Raw genomic sequence first — 23451 nt, 5'->3', positions numbered from 1 at the left:
TCCGGGGCAGCATGGCAGAGTTGGAAGCAGGTGGGCTTTGGAGTCACACAGAAGTGAGTTTGAATCCCATCTCTTCCTCTTAATACCAGGATCTGGATTTCTTTTCTTTTTTTTTTTTGCGGTACGTGGGCCTCTCACCGCTGTGGCCTCTCCCGTTGCGGAGCACAGACTCCGGACGCGCAGGCCCAGCGGCCATGGCTCACGGGCCCAGCCGCTCCACGGCACGTGGGATCTTCCCGGACCGGGGCACGAACCCGTGTCCCCTGCATCGGCAGGCGGACTCTCAACCACTGCACCACCAGGGAAGCCCTCTTTTCTTTTTTAAACAATTTTTATTGGCATAGAGCTGATTTACAATGTTGTGTTAGTTTCAGGTGTACAGCAAAGTGAATCAGTTTTACATATACATATATGCATTCTGTTTCCTAAACTCTAGTATCATCAGTGACCTTTGTCCACGTAAGCGATGATGTTTACAGCCACCTCCCGGGGCTACTGGGAGATTAAAAGAGAAAATGATCGTCATGGGGCCTGACTCTCAAGAGCTATTTGGCAACATGCTTGCACAAATCTTTAATGCAATTTTGAAGCCCCAGATACCCCTGGATTTTTCATAACTCTGTGGGTGGACTTCCTGACCTGAAATGATGCCGCCTTGTCCGTGGTCTTTATTTATTCTACGTGGTGTGAAAAAATCATATATTTTGTTGCAGAGATGTTAAGGTATTTGGTTACAGGGGCTGCTCTGGCCCCTGCTGAGACATTACATAACATAAACATGTCACCTCTCTAAAATCCTAACATTCTAGCTTCTGATTTGAACCTGGCCCCAGAGATTCCAGAAAGAGACTCAGGGCCTGAAATGGCTTCCTGTCTTTCCCTTGAAGGAGTAGCTGTGTGGATGAGTCCTCGAAATTTCAGGCCAGAAATGATGACCTAACTTCCCCCTTTATCTTCTTCTTTCCTCACCTTCCCCCGTGGAAACCTTCCTGAGAAAAGAATCTTCTTCCATTAACCAGTGAGGAAAAGGTAAGCAATAGAGTAATGGGGAAAAGGCAGGAAGAGGCCCTTCACAGAAGAAGAAACACACAGGACCCTTGAACATATGAAAAACAGCCAGCCACACAGCCGCAGGGGAAAGCAACGTCAGGTCACAGGGAGAGACTGTTTCACAGGCACTAGATTGTTGACAATTAAGAAGGGTGGTAATATGGAGTGTTGGTGACTCTGTATATTTCTGGGGGGGGGAGGTGGGGGGGTGGAGCAAAGCTGTCACAACCACTCTAGAAAGCATTTCCATAGTCGTGACCCAGAAATTCCACTCCTGAGTCACGTGCGCGCACACACACACACACACACACACACACACTCACACACAAGCATGCACTACTATGGGCTGAATTGTGTCCCAGCAAAACAGATATGTTGGAGTCCATACCTCCCAGTACCTCAGAATGCAAAATCTTGTTTGGAGATCGGGTCTTCACAGAGTTAAAATAAGGTCACTAGTGTGGGCCCTAATCCAGTATGACTGGTGTCCTCATAAAACGGGGAAATTTGGAGGCAGACGTATGCACACAGGAGGGCAGAGATGGGGCTTTGTTTCTAGAAGCCAAGAAGTGCCAGAGATTGTCAGAAAACCACCAGAAGCTGGGAGAGGGGCATGGAACAGATTCTTCCTCACAGCCTCAGAAGGAACCCACCCTGCTGACACCTTGATCTTGAATTTTCAGCCTCCAGAATTGTGAGACAATACATTTCTGTTATTCATGCACCCGTTGTAGTACTTCGCAGCCCTAGGACACTAAGTCACACACGTACCTGCAACAAAGGTCACCTCTGGGAGGCAAGAGCTGGTAAGAGCCCACAGCTGCTTCTAGGGAGTCTTGGGAGAGAGAAGGAGGGGAACCCAAGGGACGGATAGATGTGCCCTCCTTCACTTCCAGATCGCCAGAGTCAAAATATCCACAAGCGCTTTGTGGGACTGAGCTTCACGGCTGCATGGACGCGGCTGGAACGGAGCCAGCCCCCACAGATGCAGGTGATGAAAAATGGTCTCTAAAGATCTTCAGGGAGGGCTTTAGAGTCTATCTAGAGAGCAAGAACTGGGGAGCTGACATTCTGGTCGTACCCTTTTCCCCTCAGAGAGGTTTGGAAACTCGCCCAAAGTCACAGAGAAGGTGGTGCGGCCTGGGGTCCCATGCTGGTCCCCGAGACCCCAGAATCCACCTTCTCACAGCCATTCTGACAAATGTTCACCACAAGCAACACGGTGCCCTTCCGCACACCCACCTCCGCGCCGATGCGACTAAACGCCCACGACGCTACCGAGACTTACACACTCCCTCCCTCGGGGACGAAAGGCCTCACTGTGTGTGCCTGCTGGGTGAGATCTCTTTTAATGTGGCTGTTATCACATTTTTACAATAAGGATGACGAATGTTTACATCGTGTCTTAATTCTCAGCTGGAACCAGGTGGGAGTGACCAGGAGAGATGGTAGAATTGAGACCAGTCATTGTTATGACCTTGGGTGAGTCCCTGTCCCCTTTGCCCTCCTGCGACAGCTCCTGATGTGAGGTTGCCAAGAAGGCTTTGCTTCCCTCCCTCACAACACAGACCCCGCCGTCCCCACTGCCTCCCTGCAACTGGTCCTTCCACCAGTTAACGCGGTATATCCCACACCAGACCAATTTAAGATCCGAGATGAGGGCTTCCCTGGTGGCGCAGTGGTTGGGAATCCGCTTGCCAATGCAGGGGATACGGGTTCGTGCCCCGGTCCGGGAAGATCCCACATGCCGCGGAGCGGCTGGGCCCGTGAGCCATGGCCGCTGCGCCTGCGCGTCCGGAGCCTGTGCCCCGCAACGGGAGAGGCCACAACAGTGAGAGGCCCGCGTACCGCAAAAAAAAAAAAAAAAAAAAAAAAAAAAAAAAAAAAAAGATCCGAGATGAAAGAGTATTGAAACCCACAGTAAGCAGATGATTCCTTTCCCAATTCTTCAGTCCTGGGGATTACAAGCCTTTAACAAAGGGAGAGCTGACTTGGGTCTGGCTGGCAGGCCAGTGAACGACGCAGTTGTTCTGAGTGTCTTATCTGTTTATACAGATATATTCAATTTATTGAAGCAACGTTGGTCTGAGATATAGGAAACCTAGAAGATGTCTAGGTTTAAATAAACTGACTTAGGCTTACATACGAAGTTGATGATAAAAAGATATTTGTTAAATAATTGTATATACATAAGGGCAAATCAAATCACATCCTTTTATACTTAAACCTCTCTGATGATCTCCCATTTCCTTTGGATTAATTCCAAGCCCGTATGTGATCTGTTTTCCCTGACATGTGTCAACTTCTCTGTCTCCATCTCCTCCACTCTCCCCTTCCCTCTGTAATCTCCTCCAGCGTGTGAACCTCACTCCTGCTTCAGGGCCTTTGCACCTGCCGGGCCCTCTGCCTGGAGTGTGTCCTGCTCCCTGATCTTGGCACGCCCAGCTCAACCCATCCATCAGATCTCTGCTCACGTGTCGTCAGAGGCCTTACCTGGGTCCCCACTTCCAGTCTCTCTGTCTTCCTTCCTTTGCTCTATTTCCCTTGGTGCACGTATTCCTCTCTGAAATGATACTATATTTTTTTGGTAGTCATTTTTTAAAGTTAATTTTTATTGGAGTATAGTTGCTTTACCATGTTGTGTTAGTTCCTACCGTCGGGCAAAATGAATCGGCTATGCATATACATATGTCCCCTCTTTTTTGGATTTCCTTCCCATTTAGGTCACCAGAGTGTGTTAAGTAGAGTTCCCGGTGCTATGCAGTAGGTTCTCATTCGTTATCTATTTTATACACAGTATCAATAGTGTATATGTGTCAATCCCAATCTCCCAGTTCCTCCCATTCCCCCACCCCCACCCCGCTTTTCCCCCTTGGTATCCATACATTTGTTTTCTACGGCTGTGTCTCTATTTCTGCTTTGAAACGATACTATTTTTTAAACGTTTATTCATTTGTCTGTTTTCTCCACTGGAATATACGCTCCTTGAATTCTGGGACTTTGTCTTACATCCTCAGTAGCTAAACACAGCGCCCAACACGTAATAGGAGCTCCACCCAGTGAATGGAGGGAGGCCGAGCCGGGGAGCAGGGAGGAGCACCGCCAGGCTCCACAAGGAGGCAAGGCCAGATGGCGGCCGCCAGAGGCGCAGCCTGAGAGCTCAGCCTTGGCCCCGTCAGCACCAGCCTTCAAAACGCTGAGCCAGCAGAGAAAGCTGAGTCGGCCACTGTATCTGTAAAAGAATGATGGCGTTACAACATCACCATCAAGAAACCCTCGTAAAGGGCTTCCCTTCCCCGGTGGCGCAGTGGTTGGGAGTCCGCCTGCCAATGCAGGGGACGCGGGTTCGAGCCCCGGTCCGGGAAGATCCCACGTGCCGCGGAGCAGCTGGGCCCGTGAGCCATGGCCCCTGAGCCTGCGCGTCCGGAGCCTGTGCTCCGCAACGGGAGAGGCCACGACAGTGAGAGGTCCGCGTACCGCAAAGGAAAAAAAAAAAAAAAAAGAAACAATCATGGTAATAACTGATTCAGGCCAGAATCAGCCATAATATTACGAGTGGGTAAAGGTTTGAAGGGAACCCCAAAAATTACGTATTCTCAAAGAATCTGCCCACAAGAGACATATTTATTACAAAGGAGGAGAGTGACTTTACCTAGCAGACGTCACCCTAGCCGAGCAATCAGAGCTAGACGGTGGGTAATGGGACAAGCTGATACCATGTCTGAGAAGGACACAACTTCACTTCTGTGATACTCCTGCCAGAAACGAAACAACTAATGATGAGGAATCATCAGACAAGCCCTGCTGAGGGACATGGTACAGAATAACTGGCCTGTACTCTTCAAAATGATCAATATCTTGAAAGAAAAAAATCTGAGTAATTGTTCTAGATTAAAGGAAAATAAGGAGAATGAAATGCAACACATTCAATAGAATTTTCTTTTGCCTCTAAAGGCAAATTGTTTTGGAACAATTGGCAAAATCTGAAAAAGTTCTACAGATTCTTTTTGTAGCAATGTTAACCACCTGATTTTGATATGGGTACAGTGGTTGCATAAGCGAATGACCTTTTTTGTTTTTTTAAGACATGTTGAAGTATTTAGGAGAAAGGGAAGTTCTGTCTACAACCTACTCTCAAATGGTTCAAGAAAAATAGAGAAAATGATAAAAAATATTACCCGTCCGGAATCTGAGTAAAGAGCATATGGAAAATCTTTGTATATTTTCGCAACTTCTCAGTCAGCCTAAAATTGTACTGAAATAATTTTTTTTTTTTAATAAAACTAAACAGTCGGGGAGCCGTTGAAATGGTGGAGGCAAAGTGGCTGCAGGAAGCCAGCTCCTCGCCTCACAAAGCTGACATCTCAGAGCCCAGGGTCAGCTGTGTTCACCTCAGGCCCACGTCAGACCACAGCCCTCCCCTGCCGTCTCCACATCGAGGTGGGGGGGGGGCGCTGAGGACGCATCTGTGGGCACAGGCCAGCGCCACACCCTCTGGGTAATGTGGGGCAGGGGCCCCGGGCAGAGCCTGCAGACCCTTCTCACCCCTACTCCTGACCTTGGGTGCCTCCCTCCCCGTTTTGCACCTCAGTTTCCTCCTCTGACAAATGGGTAGATGTCAATGACTGGCCACCCTCTGGAGATGGGGTCTTCCAGCTCAGCCACTGCTGCGGTGTTTCTAGAACCCCATCTGGAGAGTGCAACACATCTCTCCAAGGAGCTTGATTCATCTGGCACGTGTGTTTACTTAGTTGAGCTGAAGGAAAGAGAGGAAGGTGGTCTTGCTGAGCCGAATGAGGAGGAGACGTCCCTCCGTGTCCGGGACGTGCTGCTCCACCTCTGCCCCCGCCCCAGCCCAGCTCCCAGGCACCCCTTCTGGAAGAGATGGACATCCTAGCAAAAATTGTATTGAAGTGTAGAGAAAATCTCTCCCCAAGCCCCATTTAGGAAGAGGCAGCTGGCGCGGATGGGTTGGTCAGTGCCCAGAAAGTGACTCTGGTCCTAGTTCTCTCAGCAACTCGCTGTGTGGCTCCAGGTTTCCAAGCATCACTTTGCGCTTCTGCGAGATGGACAGAGCCATGCTTGGCTTGGCACACGGCTGACGACACAGTGATTTCACCTCTGTGTTCTCCCTGGCCCGAGGCTCAGTCGGTGACTTCCAAACTGGAAGTGGGTCACACAGATGGGATTGCCAGGACGCCTTGAGAAGCTCTTAGCTCTGAGGAGCCCCCACACTCACACACAGCCTGTGTCCCCGCACAGCCCTGGCCCCCAGCTCCGGGTGCAGACGCCCTGGGCTATGCTGGCCCTGCCCGGAAAGCCCAGCCCAGCTCAGGCTCATGATGGAGCGGTCGGGGGTGTCCTGGAAACTTACAGGCTGGAACTTCTAATGCGCCCTGCCATCTCCTAACGCTCAGTGGAGATCCGGGGGCAACCCCCTTGCAGGGGAAAGTAAGGGGGTCACTTTCCCATCATGGTACCCTAATCCAGCATCTCCCAAGGGTCCCGCAGCCTCCTCCTCAGCCCTGCCTCCCAGCCCAGCCTCTTGGAGGCTGTCTCAGATGCCACTTTCAGGCAGAGGCAGGTGGGCCACAGGAGTCTACAAAATGGTGGGCGGAAACCCAGGCTTCCCTCCGCGAGCTCCTGCCCTGGCCCCAGGCCCAACAGTCGCTGTGGCCATGGGGCTCTTGGGCGCCCAAGAAGCCCCGTGTTTCCCCAAGTACTTCACAGCCATTGTCTCATGGAGCCTCATCCCAGCCCTGGGCTCTGGAGGTTGCCACTGACCCCACTTTATGGCTGGGGAAACTGAGGCTGAGTGGAAGCTTGGCCAGGAAGTGGCTTGTGACACACAAGTTCCTTCAACGGTTTTTTAACCCAAGTTCCATGACAGCCCAGCTGTTGGTAGCTGAGGTGAAAACTCCCCAGAGAATGGGGGACCTTTCCTATAAAAATCTTGAGGTGGCTGGAGTTCCAAACCCCGCCCATCTTCCGGGGCTGGGAAACATCGTGGATTTGGAGTCATAAAGTCAAGTTAAAGATCTGGCGCCTATTAGTTAGCTGTGGGTCTTGTTAAAAAACAAGACAACAGGCCCCAAGTGGAGTTGCTTATGCTAAAAGCCCCACATCACCAAGCCGAGACTTAATTATGGTTTCAGCTCTCCCAGAGATGGAATCTTAAACCAGTCAGTCAGGAATCACCTGGCCAGCTCTAGTTAGGTCATCTGCCTGCTAGACCCCGCCATCCCCTAAAAGAAAGTAACTTTGAGATAAACAACAAGGACAGCACAGGGAACTATACTCAATATTTTGTAGCAACCTATACGGGAAAAGAAATCTGAAAAAAAATAGATATATATGTATGTATAACTAAATCACTCTGCTGTACACCTGAAACTAATACAAGATTGTAAATCAACTATACTTCAATTTTAAAAAATAAAACTAAAATAACGATAAACGACCAAAAAAAGAGTAACTTTGCAATAACCAATCTGCTTTTTTTGCCGAGTATAACTTTCTCGTTCCTACTCCCTTCTGCCTATAAAAGTCCCCTTTTATACCTGTCTTTTCTATCTGCTAGATCGTATGGCACCGATTTGAATCGATTTTTGCTCAGTTTCAAAATTTTAATATGCCTCAGTTTAGCTTTTAACTATTTTTAACAGTCTATTAACTGTGCCATCCAGGAAAAGTCACTTCACCTCTCTGAGCCTCAGTTGCTTAATCAGTAAAATGGGGGCAGTAACTCATACTTCACAGGGCTGTGATGAGGAGAAGACAGGTATATGAATTTACACCTGTTGGCCTGGCCAGTGTCAATGTAGATGTACGGTTTGTGTGGGCCTTCTCTGTGCCGGTCTCTGCGCCTGGCATATGCTCACTGCATTCTCATGACACAGCAGTCTGGATGAGTCAGCACAAAAAGAGCCTGGAGCCCAGCTCCTCTGGGAATTAGGGCCCTACCTACCCAATAGGCCTTAGACCATGCTCTCCAGATTCTGCTCAAATGGGCCCCTTTGCCTGAAATGCCTTTTTTTTTTTTCCCCTTTAACTTTTTATTTTGAAATGACAGACTCACAAGAAGTTGCCAAAATAGTGCAGAGAAGTCCCATGACTCATCTTCCAGCTTTCCCTGACGGTGACCTATTCCGTAACTACAGTAAATGACCAAAACCAGGAAGTAGATAGTGGCACAACGCGACTAGCTCACCAGCCTTTGCACGCACACATTCTAAAAAATGTCGGGGGCTTTCCTGGTGGCGCAGTGGTTGAGAGTCCGCCTGCCGATGCAGGGGACACGGGTTCGAGCCCCGGTCCGGGAAGATCCCACGTGCCGCGGAGCAGCTGGGCCCGTGAGCCATGGCTGCTGGGCCTGCGCGTCCGGAGCCTGTGCTCTGCAACGGGAGAGGCCGCAGCAGTGAGAGGCCCGCGTACCGCAAAAAAAAATAAAATTAAATTCAAAAAAAAAAATGTCTTCGTGCCTAGGATGTTTCTACCATCGTTCTTTTGTATGCAAAAGCCTTCTTGTCCCCCGTGTCCAGCCCCTCTGGGACAGTGACGTCCCCCTCTCCGGGAAGCTCAAGCTCTCCCTGTTCTGACTCCTGGTTCCCAGAAATAGTGCAGCCCAGTGATGGAGAACATGGGTTTTGGAGATCTACAGCCATGGATTTAAACTCAGCATCAGCCACTAGCCTGGGGCAAAATACAGAACTTTCTGAGCCTCCATTTCCCCACCTATAAAATGGGGACGAGTGCCCCAGTGTCAGTGTAGGACAGGATGAGCATGGCTGGTGCTTGGGGAATGTAAGTCCCCTGCAGTGAATGGTGCTTATGGCTGTCATTGGATTGCACCTGTTGTAACATCTATCCCAGAATGACCCTTGTATGTTTTGCCACCTTCCTCAACATTGAATATGTTCAAGGTCAAACCTTCATATCTCAGTGCCAGCCCAGGACCTGGCACATAGCAGGTGTTAAATAAATTGTGGGTAGATGGAGCCCCCTGCCAGGCATGCTTCCCTTTGGCTCACTGTGTCTCTTCAGCTTCACTTCATTCATTCCTAGCCTGGTGGGCAGGGTTAAGTGCACAGCAAACCCATGAAGGCTGGGCTTTGCTGAAAGAGGCAGCCCATTTGCTTCCAGACGATCCTGAGAAGTCTTCCAGGGGGTCCCAGGAACCCAGAGGCCCCTTGGGGCTGTCCCTGGATGCAACGTTGAGGCTGCAAACCCGGGAGGGTACAGCACCTTGGGGAGATGCCTCATCCTCAGAGGGAACCCCGGGGGCAGTCAGCCAGGAGACAGGCCGGGCCACTCTCCCCCGTCAGGACACCTCAGCTCAAGCGTTGGCACATCTTAGCTCCAGACTTTGGACAGGCCTCAGCCTTGCTAACCCCGGGTTTCCTCACCTACATCATGGGGTTGTCACGCGGGTAAATGAGTTTATTGTGCAGATGGCATCACGTTAGCCACTAAATCCTGTATTTACGTATAAGAGATCTTTGTCCTGGCTGTGTAACATTTCTAAGCTCACATTTAGGTGGTCACCAACAGGGTATTAAATACCACATGTCTGGCCAGAAATGAATAACATTGTTTCCACGATGTTTAGTTTCACCATTGTTACCATTTAGATGATTTACAATGGCTTTATCTTGAAGGTAGCAATATAAAGTTTTTTCTAAAAATAAATGTCTTTATACTTTAAAACGTCCATTAAGGAATGAGGGCCCCCAGGAAACGCTGCTCCCCTGACCCACCTCGCGGTGACCTGGCCCATGCGAGGCCAGTGCTGAGGGTGGGATGGATGGTCTGGAGGACACTGAGACTGGGGCAGGCAAGCGACCCGGGCATTCCAGCCCCACCAGCGTCTCTTCAGTGCGGGGCTCAGCATCTGGCATGGGATTTAGCTGTGGTCCAGGCAGGGGGAGGGTGGGCCCCATGCCGGGGGGTCTTTTCCTCCAGGCCCCTGTCCCAAAGCCTCACTCCTCCCTGTCCCAGGGGGACGGCTGATGCTTCAGCTTCAGAATCCCACAGCTGGGGGCCCAATTTAATTTTCGAGCATTCCTGTGAGAAATGAGGCTGGCTCGGAGCAGGCCTCAATAAATGCGAGCTGAACGAAGGAGGCTGTGGGCAGCCTTTCTCACTCACTCTAGATCCCTCTGGAATCATCTGTGTTTGGCTAAATATGCCAGACCCAAGGCCCTAGGAGCTGCCTTGTCCCACATTACCACCATGGTCACGGCCATGCTAACTGTCCCCACCAGTCATATGACCAGAGAGCCAGACTAAGCTGGGAGAAATATGCAGATGTCTGTCATATGTTATTTATAGATCTATGAATTGGAGTCTTGCCAGGCAGGAAGAACATGGGGGAAGAAAAAGAATAGTAAACATTTGTTTAATTTAATCCAATCAAGTGGTAAAACTCCCTGGGCTGGGGGGAGACAGAGAGAACCAGGTTTTTGAAACCTGGATTGTGGATCGAGCAACCAGCCCAATCAGAGGCCACGGGCTATCCGTCAGCAGCACAAAAGAATCATAGCTTTTTTTTTTTTTTTTTTTTTTTTTTTTGCGGTACGCGGGCCTCTCACTGTTGTGGCCTCTCCCGTTGCGGAGCACAGGCTCCGGACGCGCAGGCGCAGCGGCCACGGCTCACGGGCCCAGCCGCCCCGCGGCACGTGGGATCTTCCCGAACCGGGGCACGAACCCGCGTCCCCTGCATCGGCAGGCGGACGCTCAACCACCGCGCCACCAGGGAAGCCCAGAGAATCATATCTTATATTTTGGCAAAACAACAAAAAAGCTGTCTCATCTCAGTCCACTGAGATGGAAACTCCAACCTGCTCGGGATAAGCCAAGTTACGTGCAATGGTACTATTCTTTTCTCCTTGGTAAGTGATTTTTAAGCCCAGGAAGATTAGAATTTAAAAAATTGAGCTGTGAAATAAACAAAAACCCATGGTATCTGTACCTTTCTGTTAAGTTTAAGTTGGGTCAAGTTCTGTATGTTGGTGTATAAAATCCTGTATTTTAATGTTTAAGAACTTTTGGCCATAGAGTTTCTCATGTTTGTGACGGAGTAACTGACTTCAGTTGAAATCTGTAAACTTGATTAGACTACTTAAGAGAACTTAATATTCACTTTCTTAATAAGTTAGTGTTTTAGATCTATAAGCATTCTTTTAAATTCTTGGGAAGGTTGTGTTTCTTAGAGGTATTTGAAGCATTTATAAGAAAATCAAATTCATTAAATTTATAAATGTAGTGTTAGAGCATCTAAGGTGGTACTAGCAGGTATAAATGTAGGGTGAGCTCCAGATGTCATTTTACATTTTCTAGGAGGCACATTTTTAAGAAGGAAAAAGGAATAGGTAAACTTAATTGTAACAGTACCACTTATTTAACTCAACTTATCCAAAATATTATCATTTGAATGTAATCATATAAAAGTTATTAATGAGATATTTTACAATTCTTTTTTTTTTTTTTGCGGTACGCAGGCCTCTCACTGTTGTGGCCTCTCCCGTTGCGGAGCACAGGCTCCAGACGCGCAGGCTCCAGACGCGCAGGCTCAGCGGCCATGGCATCTTCCCGGACCGGGGCACGAACCCGTGTCCCCGGCATCGGCAGGCGGATTCTCAACCACTGCACCACCAGGGAAGGGAAGCCCCTACGATTCTTATTTTGAACACATCTTTAAACTCTGCTGTGTATTTTATATTCCTAACACATCTCCATTCAGACGACCGCATTCCAAATGGCACATTCTAATAGCAGCTAGATTAGACATCACAGATCTAAGGGAATTCAATTAGCTACATTTGTCAGTGGTATTTATTACTTAAGGAGGCTTACTCTGTTCAACCTGACTTGCTGAAATATTAAGCAAAGACCCCTTGAGAGCCATTGTTAAAAACGACTGGACTTGCAAAAACAAAAAATGAGATCTGTGTGTTGAATTTACAAGGTAAGGAAAAACAGATTTTTTAAAATGTGTTAATTTAAGAAACTATTTTTTTAAAGTAAAAGCACAGATAGCCTTTTCAAGTGCACAACAGCAGCCCTTGAGGACCTCGCCAACCGCAGTCCGGATGGAATTCGAGTCACCGACCTCGCCTCGGCCCTGGTGGGAATGGCCGGGTTTTTTGTTCCTGCACCTCATGCAGAGCGTCAGATCTGACCAAACTCTTAAGGATCATCTGCCCAAAGAGCCCCATTCCACCCAAACTGAGGTCCAGAGCCGAGAAGCACCGTCACAAGGTGAATTAAAGGCAGGGTGGCAGCAGTCGGCTGGTCTCCTGACTCCCCTCCCCGCCAGCCTCCCAGGCCAGGGGCTTCTAGTTCATTCTCTCCACTTCTCCATCCCCACTTGGCTGATCTGGAAACTGAGGCAGAACTGGAGGATAAGTGGACAAACAGGTCCTGGACCCAGGCCTCCAGGGAATTCGGAAGCATGGCTCTCTAGGCCCTGGAGAGGCCCGTTCCTCAGCACAAACCAAGGCCTGCCGAGAGGCCGGCCCAGAATCCAGGCCAACCTGGCCGGAGAAACAGCTGTGTGAGGCCCAGGATGGAGCCTGGAGGTGGGACTGGAAAGGGGAGGCCGGGTCCACCAGGACCCAGGAGGGCCAGACTCCACGGGCCTGTGGTCTGAGGGCACAGCCTGGTAACCGGCCCAGGCCACGTGCTGCCCTCGGGATGCTGCCCTGGAGCTCCCTTACGGACCTCATTCTCCCAGCTCCCTCTCCTCCCCCCTCCCCTTCCCCGTTGTTTTTCTTTCTTTCCTTTTCTTTTCTCAAGTTCCCTCCTGGCAGGCCATGTTTCCCAGCACTAGGACCTATACCACCGGGCACCCTTAGGAGGGTTGAAGGGAGCAGCATTTAGTGTCATTAAATCGCGTAGCGAGGAAACTATTCCCCCCCAGAGGGCTTTCAGACCCCCTGAAAAGTCAAGAAGAAGATAACAATTTGGAGGCAGGATGTCTTTATCATCCTCTCATGTTCCCTTTAACAAACAGGGCCGGCAAAGGCTTCAGGCTCAAGGGCTGTTACATTCTTTTAACGTTTTGCTAACACATCAGAGGAACTGGTTTTCACCGCCATTTACTTTTATGCTTACCTTTACCTCTTATTTGTGGCAAATGAGGTCAGTTTTCCATTTGTAATTGTGACATAAAGTTTCCTCTCAAAACTGAACTTGTATTAGTAACAAGTGAGTCAACTGACTGTAAGTACAGTTTTGAAAACACGAAGTAAGTAAGTAACTATCCTGAGAGTGGAGAGGGCAGGGCAGAGACCACCTCGTTTCAGGCACCGTTCAAGGCCAGATGCCGGGGCCCAGGGGCCGGTCCGCAGACCTCGCAGACCCAGACTTAATTCTGAGCCGAGGCCAGCAGCTCATGGAGAACAGAGGATGGAGACGCAGAGTGAGGGCCCCACTCTCGGACCATGTGTCTGTTGAGCTCGGGGGCGGAAAGTGGCCGAGCTCCAGGGGCTCCTGGTAGAATGACACAGGCAAAGCCTCTCTTCCGGGGCCCGTATGGGGCCGAAGGAGCACCTATTCCTGATCTCAGAGCTAAACGGCTTTCCTTGAACCAGTGTGAGGTCAGGAGTCTGGAAGCACGTGCCTCTAGATAGACAGAGGTAGGGAGAAGAGCCCCCCCACGGCTCCCCGAACGCTCCAGCCTTCCTGATGGGGCCTTCCTGGGTCTCCCTGACACCACACTCAAAGCATTGAGCTGCCAGGTGGACCCAGACTCCCAGGCCCAGAATTCTGTTTCCATAGCCATCTCCATATCCCCCAGCGTGAGGGCCCAGAGAGGCAGGATCTCCTGCCCGGCTCCTGCCACCTTGGACCCTGTACTCCACAGGGGCCAACAAGCATCCGATGAGCACAGCCCAGCACCCAAAACTTCCTGCCACCCGATGCCTGGCCCAGGTTGCGAGGGTGTATTGGCACCCAGGCGGGCTTCAGGATCAGGGAGGATCTGAGCCCCGAGAGCCTTTCTGTTCATTTGTGCCTTAAACTAAGCCCCAGCGGAGCAACCAGCGGCCAGCTGTCCCCAGCTCTGCTTAGCTTCCCGAATTCTGTTTCAGGACGGCTCTGCTGTGAGCAGTACAAGCTTGGTGAACCAGGGCCTCAGCTTTGGGGTTGAGAATATGACCATCAGTGGTCCTAGTTCTCTGAAAGGCAGACGGTTCCTTCCTGAGAGTTGGCAAGAAATAGGGAAGCCCCTGCTTCCCTTCCCTGAGCCTGTGGGTGGGAGGTGTCTCCCTCCCCCAAGCCTGGGAGCCCGTTGGTAAGACACTCCACACGCTACCCACATTATCTGACCCTCAGGGGTCCTCTTAGCACTGCCCAAGCACAGCCTCAGCCCCTCGCGGGGGTCCCTGTACCCTCTCTGGGCCCCTAATGCTGTTGACACAGCTGGGACCATCCTGGCCCCAGAGTATAGACTTGGCTAAAAGGCTCCAGACAGGTAAGCGTGAGAAAACAAGCAGAAAAGGGGCCAGGAGGGCAGTTCCCAGGCTCTCCTGCAGCAGCGGCAGGAGGTGGGGAGAGGGCTACCTGAGAGAGCTGCCATCAGCAGTCCAGCAACCACGAAGAAGAGCATTACGTCTGGTGTCATCTCCGACCGCTATGCACGCCCGGCGGTGGGAGGTACCATCCTGGGGCCAGAAGGTGGGCAGAGGCTACCGGGTGCCCCTCGCAGCTGCTCTGCCCGTAGCTGCTCCCGTTTGTGTATCTCTCTCTGCAGGAGACAGCACCCCTTTGCACGCATGCGGCCAAACCCAGCCTATGAGTGTCTCTCACACCTCTGTTCTCTACTTGTGGTTTCGGTCTCCAGGAAGCAAGGCTGGTAATATAGGCGAGGAGAGCTCAGCTGCCTCGACTGTGAGCCCCCCAAGCCTGGCTGAACCCCAAGAGTCGCAGAGTGAGACACACGCACGCGCACGCGCGCACACACAGGGGCCTCAAGGGTCTCCTAAGGAAGAGGAGGCATGCCTCATTTCTGGAGATCTGGTACGTAGCAAGTAGAATGCTCCGTCAGTACCTATTAGAAGAGTGACTGAGTGACCCACTTCTGTCCTAGTCCCTGGGATCTGGCTCTCAGGGGATTGAATGCCAAGCTTTACCTTGTTCTCAGGTGCAAAGATGGCTGGGAACAAGGAGGACGTGGCCTTGCACTTTCAAGAGGGAGCACCTCCCCCTCCCCTCAGAGAATGGTAAATCAGGAAGGGTCTGATAGATGGTTTCCCCACCTCCTCCGCAGGCTGGAACCGTCCCTGGCAACGGCACAGAAGGCTCCAGTCCCCGCTCCGCTGGGTCCTGGGTTGGGGGTTCGTTGCTCTGTGGAAGCAGGCACGGGAGCCGGGCCCAGGAGGATAAGCAGGATTTCAACAGGCAGTGACGGCACACGCCGCTGGCCCAGAGGTAGCAGCAGAAGCAAAGGGGTGGGGGCTTTGCAGGCCGCCCAGCGCTGTTCGGGAAACGCTGAGCTGTCCAGCTGGGCTGCAGTGGACACTGGGAAAGAGGCAGGGACCAAGGGTGTTTAATTCTCCACTGAGCTCCCTGTGGGGCCTACAGTTGATGCCGAACGAATGCTGTTGAGTGAACGAAGGAACAGATCACTTAATTTGGTCGTCCACACAGAACCCTTGAAGAAGTTGAGTCCAGAGGAGGTTGGTTCTGTCCTGACCCTTCCCCATCATGACCCCATCTCAGACTCACCTGGCCTGGCTTGACACTTCCCTCATCGTGCTTGTCTTTATCTCCCGGCCCTGTGGAATGGAGAGCGGATATCTGAAGTTAACAGGTTTGGGAGCCACAGGGAACTGGGCACCACCGCACCCCCCCCCCCCCCCCCCCCCCCCCGCCGTCCCTCCCGGTGGGGTGGATGGAGTTCTGGCACCAGCTGAGGCTGCCCTCTTGTGGAAGGTTCTGGTAGCACAGGCAGCAGGTGGATAAAGCCCGCTTCCATTCTCAACTCCATTCAACCGACCCTTAGAGAAACCTCTTCAGGAGGAAGAGAGGAAACCACAGCCCCGCCCTCAGAGAGCAGGTAGTTCACAAACACAGGTGACCAACCGCAGGCCAGGGTAGGATGGACGCAGTGGGTGGTCCCCTGCTGATAAGCAGCATCCTGAGAGACACATGTTTGATTGAGCAGGAAAGACGGCTAGACTTCCGTTTCTGGCAATACAGGCGATAGCTGGAAAGTTCTCCTGAAACAAACACCAAAAAAAAAAAAAAAAAAAAAAAAAAAGCTGGATAAAAATATTTTAAAGCATCTTTAGAAATGCCTAACAGAGGTGGCAAGAAATTAAGGATAATTATCAGAGAGCAGAAACAACAAAAAGCAAACATCCAAAGAGATCACTGAGAGCATAAGCGGAGGTTGCTCTGTGGTACCTGCTGATCCCAGGTGGCCAAGAACCTCAGTTTAATGGGTCAAAACCTAGAGCTTGAGCAAAGTGAAAAGCAGAATCTGTAGCTCCCCCTTAAAGCAACATGATGAAAAACAACACCCACAGTGGATGACCTAGGAGAGGAAAACCTCTGGAAGGGAGCTGATGCAGAACTGGCTAAGCTCAGCCTTGGCACTGAGTGAAAGAAAAAGGAATGTCACCCCTGAATTCTCCTAACCACCAGCCTGACCCCAAATGGGCCTGGAGGTGGAATTCACAGCAGGTGTGTGGCAACAACACAACAAACAAACAACAAAAACAACGGGAGAATTTGAAGAAAGGAGATAGTTGTTCCCTAGGTACTCAGCAGGATCCAATAGGAAAATCTTCTCTGGAGTAACTCACCTTAAACTTAGGCCTCAAAGAATCCCCACAGAAAAGTTTCACAGGAACATGAGTTCATATGCCAAAAAAAAGTCATAAAATGCAAGACACAAGTGTATTAGTCGGGGTTCTCTAGAGAAACAGAACGAGTAGGATATATATATATGATTTGTTACAAGAAGTGGCTCATGTGATTATGGAGGCTACGAAGTCCCAAGATCTCAGTTGGCAAGCTGGAGACTCAGGAATGCTGGTGATGTATTTCCACCTTCTTGTGACAACAGGAGTTCCCTGGCTTTTCTTGCTTGTTGCAGCATCTCTCCAATCTCTGCCTCTGTCTTCTCAGTGCCTTCTCCTCTGTTTGGGTCTGTCTAATCTCCTGTGCCTTTCTGCCTTTCTCTCTCTCTTTTTTTTTTTTTAAAAAAATGAATTTATTTATTTATTTTTATTTTTGGCTGCTTTGGGTCTTTGCTGCTGCGCGCCGGCTTTTCTCTAGTTGCGGTGAGCGGGGGCTGCTCCTGGTTGCGGTGCACAGGCTTCTCATTGGGTGGCTTCTCTCGTTGCAGAGCACGGGCTCCAGGTGCCTGGGCTTCAGGAGTTGTGGAACTCGGGCTCAGTAGTTGTGGTGCATGGGTTTAGTCACTCCGCGGCATGTGGGATCTTCCCGGACCAGGGCTCGAACCGGCGTCCCCTGCATTGGCAGGTGGATTCTTAACCACTGTGCCACCAGGGAAGCCCTTCCTCTGTTTTTAAATTGACCCTCTTCACCCATTTCCCCACTCCCTATGCCCTGCCTCTGACAACCACCAGTCTAGTCTCGGTTTCTATGAATTCATTTTTTTTAGATTCCACATATGTGTGAAATCATACAGTATTTGCCTTTCTCTGTCTGACTTATTTCACTTAGCATAATGCCCTCAAGGTCCATCCATGTTGCTGCAAATGGCAGCATCTCCTTCTTTTTTTTACGGCTGACTAATACTCCACTGTATATATATACCACATTTTCTTTATCCATTCACCCATCAGTGAACGTTTAGGTTGCTTTCATGTCTTGAATAATGTTGCAGTGAACGTGGGGGTGCAGATATCTCTTCAAGATAGTTATTGCATTTCCTCCGGATAGACACCCAGAAGTGGAATTGCTGGATCATCTGATAGTTCTATTTTTTACTTTTCTGAGAATCCTCCATACTGCTCTCCATACTGGCTGTACCAATTTACATTCCCACCAACAGTGCGTGAGGGCTCCCTCTCTCCACAGCCTCACCAATACTTGTTATCTCTTGTCTTTGCCTTTCTCTTATGAAGATACTTGTGATGGCGTTTAGGACCTAAAAAGATAATCCAGGATAAGCTCCTCGTCTGAAGATTTTTAATTTAATCACATCCTTTGCCCTATCAGATAGTATTCACAGGTTCCAGGGATTACAATGTGGACATATCCTTTGGTGGGGGGGGGGCACCATTCAGTCCATGATACCCTCTCACAGCAGACATTTTTTTATGGCCGCAGTTCTCAACCAGCGATGATTTTACCCCCCAGGGACATTTTGCTAGTGTCTGGAGACACTTTTGTTGTCACACGGAGGTGGAGGGATGTAGCTAGCATTTTGTTAATAGAAGCCAAGGCTATTGCTAAATACCCTACAGTGCACAGGACAGCCCTATAACAAAGAATTAGCTGGTCTGAAGTGTCAATGGTGTTGAGGTTGAGAAATTCTGATTTATAATAAATTATTATGATTATATTATACTCTCTCTAAGAAACCTCCACTGTCATCTCCTTCTCTTTATCCAACTTTCTCGTTATAGCCTTTATTATATGTGACACTAAATACATCTTATTCTCTTTTATTTTATTCTCTTCTCTTCTATTCATTTGTTTATCTCCCCCAACATGTCAATTCAATGAAGACAAAGATCTGTGTTCGTTTTGTTCACTGTTGTGTCCTCAGCCAGTTGAACGGCACTCAGCACATAGTAAGCAATCTCAAAACATGTCTTAATTAATTTATTAGTTAAATAAAGTGCAGATATTTCCTTTACTGTACACCAGCCACAGTGCTGGGTTATCTCATTCTGATGCTCCCCCAAACCCCCGTAAGATAAGGAGTATTATTCTCCCCCATTTTTCAGATAAAGAAACTGAAGAGGTTAAGTAGCTTACTGAAGATCACACAGCTCTTAAGAGGTCAAGACAGAGCCTTTTCTCAGGTGTCCAAGCCCAGGGTATATTGCCTTGTGGAGGCAGGGTACCAGGCTCTGGAACACAGAGATGAAGAAGACACAATCCCTGTCCCCAGAAGTCTCTAGTCCAGTGGGAGGAACAGCCAAGTAAGCAGACAACTATGACATCAGTCATGCGGGGGGCTCTGAGGGCTAACACAACCTTGGGAAATCAGGGGAGACTTCTCGGAAGAGGTGACATCTCAGTCAAGTCCTGAGGGACCAGGATTCATTAGTCATGGGAGGTTCTAGGCTGGGGCAGCTGGGGCAGCATGGGCCAATTTCTAGATGAGAGACAGGACTGGAAGCTGAAGGCAGAGTGGGGGCAGGGGCCGTGGAGAGGGAGCTGCGAGGGATGAGACTCAGGAGTCGGCAGGGGATGGGAGGAGCCCTTGCAGGGTTTCGAGCACACCGACTGCCATGCTGACCATGAACCGGAAGGCATCGCTGCTGTGGTCCAGGCAGGGAAGGACGCAGCCTGAATGGGCCAAGTGCCAAGGGACAGAGACAGGTGGGTGGAGATGAGACAGGATTGTCTGGCAAAATCATTGGGACTTGGGGGCGGGACCCTTGGAAATTCTGAAAGAGGGGCAGGCTTGCCGGCCCATCAGTTTTGTAAAAGGTTGAGAATGGACATTTAGTAAAAGGAAATAATCTGTAACAACTATCATCTGCCACGTGTTGCCGCCCCACCCGAACCCCAATCCATGGATGTTCACTCTCACGGGTGCCAACGGGACGGGAAGACAATGCGAGGGCACATCCTCTGCTGCCATCTGCCCCCTGGGGGCCACGGCCTTCCGCAGGCCAGTCCGCATCCACGCCAGACCTTCGGCCCTGGGAATGTCTTGCTTTCGTTCATCGCCTTGGAAAGGAGTCCACTCTGTTCCATTCCTTTAAAGGCCCCTGGCTCTCCCGGTGGTCACGGGAACGGAATAAACCAGCAGTTCTCAACCTTGTCCTACAACAACCCAACTAGGAAACTGGGGTCTTCCGTGTGCTGCTACCCACCTCGTAGAGAATGTGAGTCCTGCCCAGACACGTCAGCTGCAGGTTACATGCCATTCCTGGTGCGTCTGCTACGCCCCAGGACGTGTTGGGATTGGCCACCCCTGGCACAGGAAGCTGCGGTGGGTGGACACCTGCACAGCCGTCCAGGAACTGCCCCGGGCTGTCGCCATCCTTCCCTCCACCCTACCCCTCCTCACTCCACCGCTGCTATGCTTTCATCCAGCTCTGTTTTTGATTCCTACCCATCCTCTAAGCCAGGATCCCCTACAGGCACAGGGAATAGGTTGGCCCGGTACAAGGAAAACCCAAATTGTCCTGCACGTGTGTGGCAGGCCTTGGGTGGGCCTGGGAGACCAACCTGGCTCCGCTTCGGGGGCTGCCATCCCGGTCATCCTTACGGAGCTGCGGTGAGGCTGTGCATCTATGGTGCTTACCGGGGTCTGTATCACCTGTGGGTGATGTAGCAGGACAGCAGTGGGGCGTTGCTAAGAAACCGTACCTGAAGCTAGAAGTTAGATCTAGGTGTCCCCTCTTCCTTTTGTCAACCACATAAAGTAACTGTGCTGGGTTCTAGAAGGTGGGGCTGGAGGGCTAAGAGGTCAGGCAAACGCCACTTTGGGACTTCTCACAACCTGGCGTCTCTCACCTGGCCTGGCAGAGGCTGTCAGGAGGACCTGGGTGAGGCCACCGCCACCAAACATGCCCAGCTTGCAGACGGTGCCGTCCTTGCCTTTCTCGCGTTCACCAGTAGCTGCTGCTCGGTGTGTATGTGAAAAGGCTCCTTCACCGGCCTCCAAGTGTCACATCTACAGAGCCACTACAGTGATTCAGTGATGGCCTCTCTAGACCGGGGTAGAGTTGCAGACCATCCCCAATTTCCAGAGCAGCCAGAAAGCCTGATTTTCATGTGAACATTTCTGAATTTTTAAGGACATAATTTAAACATTTTTTTAAAATTAAAAAATGAAACAAGAACTAAAAGTACACACCATGGGGTCAAAGGCTGTTTGGGCCAAACCACACATGTTTATGGGTCACGGTCATGGACCACAGGCTCTGGGTCTCCTCAGACTAAAATTCTGCTCCCTAGCCCATTACGTGGGTAATCGATGTCAACTCGTGCCTGAGTGGTAGTCACACGTATCTCCAGAACATTACTTCTGCTGTCTGCAGGACACAAATCGCCCCTACCCAGCGAAGCAGGTGGCCAGGACTTTCCCCAGTCACCCCGCCTTAGTTCCTGGTCACCACACATCTCCGGGGACGGAGACTGGTCAGCGAGGAAGAAACTGCACTTATTTTGGGGGGGGCTGCTTTCCTCTCCTGGTTTTTCTCCGCTGGCTACATTGTTATTAGGACCTTTCCTTTCGTTCACCACCCCAGGAAGGTCACTGGTGGCAGGTCACCACTCTCATTGGCAAGGCTCAGCTCTCTGGGATGGCATTTGTCACCTCTGCCATCTTAGTGACCTTGTCAAGAGAGGACAGGGTGGAGTCTGAATGAGATGTGCAGTTCCGTCACCACACCCTGGTGATCCTGAGCTTCTACCAGTTTGAGGTAGAGGCGGATTAGCCCAAGTATCTGGGAGGGACTGGGAGACTCCAGCCTCTGCTCACCTCATCCACAGCACTGTCCCGGACTGATGCGACTGCAACAGAATCCAGGGTGCAGAGCTCTGCTTTCTCTCCACCACCCTGCATTACCCCTGCCTTTGCACGGGCTTGTCCCATCCCTCACAGCTTGGCTTCTTACCCGATAGAAAATGTTAACAACCCAGATTTTGGTGGTATCTACAGCTTTTGCGAGACTCCATTTATTTGAGCTCTTAGCCTTCCTGAGGCTATCCTTACAAATCTTGGCTTGGGACAGTCTTTCATTTATTTATTCAACCAAAAGTTTATTGAGCACCTCCTATTTGCCAAGCACTGGGCAGTCACTAGGTTAAAACAGTGAAAAGTTACACAAGCCTCTTCTACAAAGAGTGCTGGAACAGCTGGACATCTGATCCAGCAATCACACTCCTTGATATTTACCCAAAGGATCTGAAAACGCGCGTCCACACAAAAACCTGCACACGGACGTTTATAGCAGTTTTATTCATAATTGCCAAAACTTGGGAGCAACCAAGGTATCCTTCAGTAGGTGAATGGATAAAAAAACTGTGGTCCATCAGCCAATGGAGTATTATTCAGTGCTAAAAAGAAATGAGCTATCAAGCCATGAAAAGGAATAGAGGCATCCTCAATGTATAATCCTAAGCGAAAGAAGCCAATCTGAAAAGGCTACATACTTTATGATTCCAACTCTATGACATTCTGGAAAAGGCAAAACTATGGAGACAATAAAATGATCAGTGGTTGCCGGCGGATGGGAGGGTGGGGGAATGAATAGGCAAAGCACAGAGGAATTTTAAGGCAGTGAAAATACTCTGTATGATACTGTAATGATGGATACACGTCATTATACGTTCGTCCGAACCCACAGAACATACAACACCAAGAGTGAACGCTAAGGTAGCTGTGGACTTTGGGTGATTATGATGTGTCAATGTAGGTTCACCCTTGGTAAAAAAAAAAAAAAAAGTATTCTGGTGAGTGATGTTGATAATGGGGGAGGCTATGCATGTGTGGGGCTGGGGGGGGATTAGAAATCTCTGTACCATCCTCCTGATATTCTTATAAACCTAAAACTGCTCTAAAAAAATAAAGTCTTAAGAAAAAGTTCAACAAGTTCCTTGATCCAATGACACTTCTATTCCACTGGAGGTGATAACTGGTAATTGAACAAGTATTATGTGCTCCAAAGACATTAAAACAGAGAGAGGATGCTAAGAATCCAGTAGGCAACTGCTTAGATAGGATACCAGGGAAGGTCTCCATGAAGAGGAGACATTCCAGCTGAAATCTAAAGAAAGAGAAAAGGCCACCCATGGCAAGATGTGGAGGAAAAGCAGTTCTGGCAGAGGTAACAGCAGAGACCAAGGTCCTGAAGCAGGAAGGGGCTCAGCATGTGAGAGGAACAGAGAAAGTAGGTCCTCCAACGTGATGTTGGAGGAGGGCAGGGACGAGATGCCATGGGGCTTCTAGGTCAGGGTGAAGGCTGGCCCTTAATCCAAGTGCACCGCAGGGCTCTGAGGAGGGGAGGGCTAGGGTCTGATTTTGATTTAGTCTGAGGTCAGTCTCTCTCAATCTCGACTTACTTGTGGGCCCTGTATGGCGCCACAAGCTTCTGGAAGATGCCCCCACTTCCTTCCTCATGATCGCATTTGCACAATCTGAATTGCATTTGAGGGCTTCCTGTGTCTCTCAGGAGCCCGAGCAGTGGTTTACCCCTCGTTCGGCCACCACGAACCAGTCATCCCCGGACCTCCCTT

At 50.2% G+C, this 23451-nt stretch overlaps 1 protein-coding gene across 2 annotated transcripts in view; it reads right to left on the bottom strand.

Annotated features, from left to right (window-relative positions):
* The window catches only part of CD6 (CD6 molecule), a 42789-nt gene extending 27990 nt beyond the window's left edge, over window positions 1-14799 (bottom strand). The window contains exon 1 of one of the 2 annotated variants that reach the window (XM_059070457.2): window positions 14614-14799. In XM_059070457.2, the coding sequence (XP_058926440.1) occupies window positions 14614-14674 (61 nt within the window). In that variant the 5' untranslated portion in view covers window positions 14675-14799. The remainder of the gene's footprint in view (window positions 1-14613) is intronic. The other variant, XM_067037340.1, reaches the window with a different exon arrangement.
* Between the last annotated feature and the right edge of the window lie 8652 nt (window positions 14800-23451).

Source organism: Kogia breviceps, chromosome 7, assembly GCF_026419965.1.
Source record: "Kogia breviceps isolate mKogBre1 chromosome 7, mKogBre1 haplotype 1, whole genome shotgun sequence".
Taxonomy (NCBI): domain Eukaryota; kingdom Metazoa; phylum Chordata; class Mammalia; order Artiodactyla; family Physeteridae; genus Kogia; species Kogia breviceps.
This window is presented reverse-complemented; position numbering and strand designations above follow the sequence as displayed.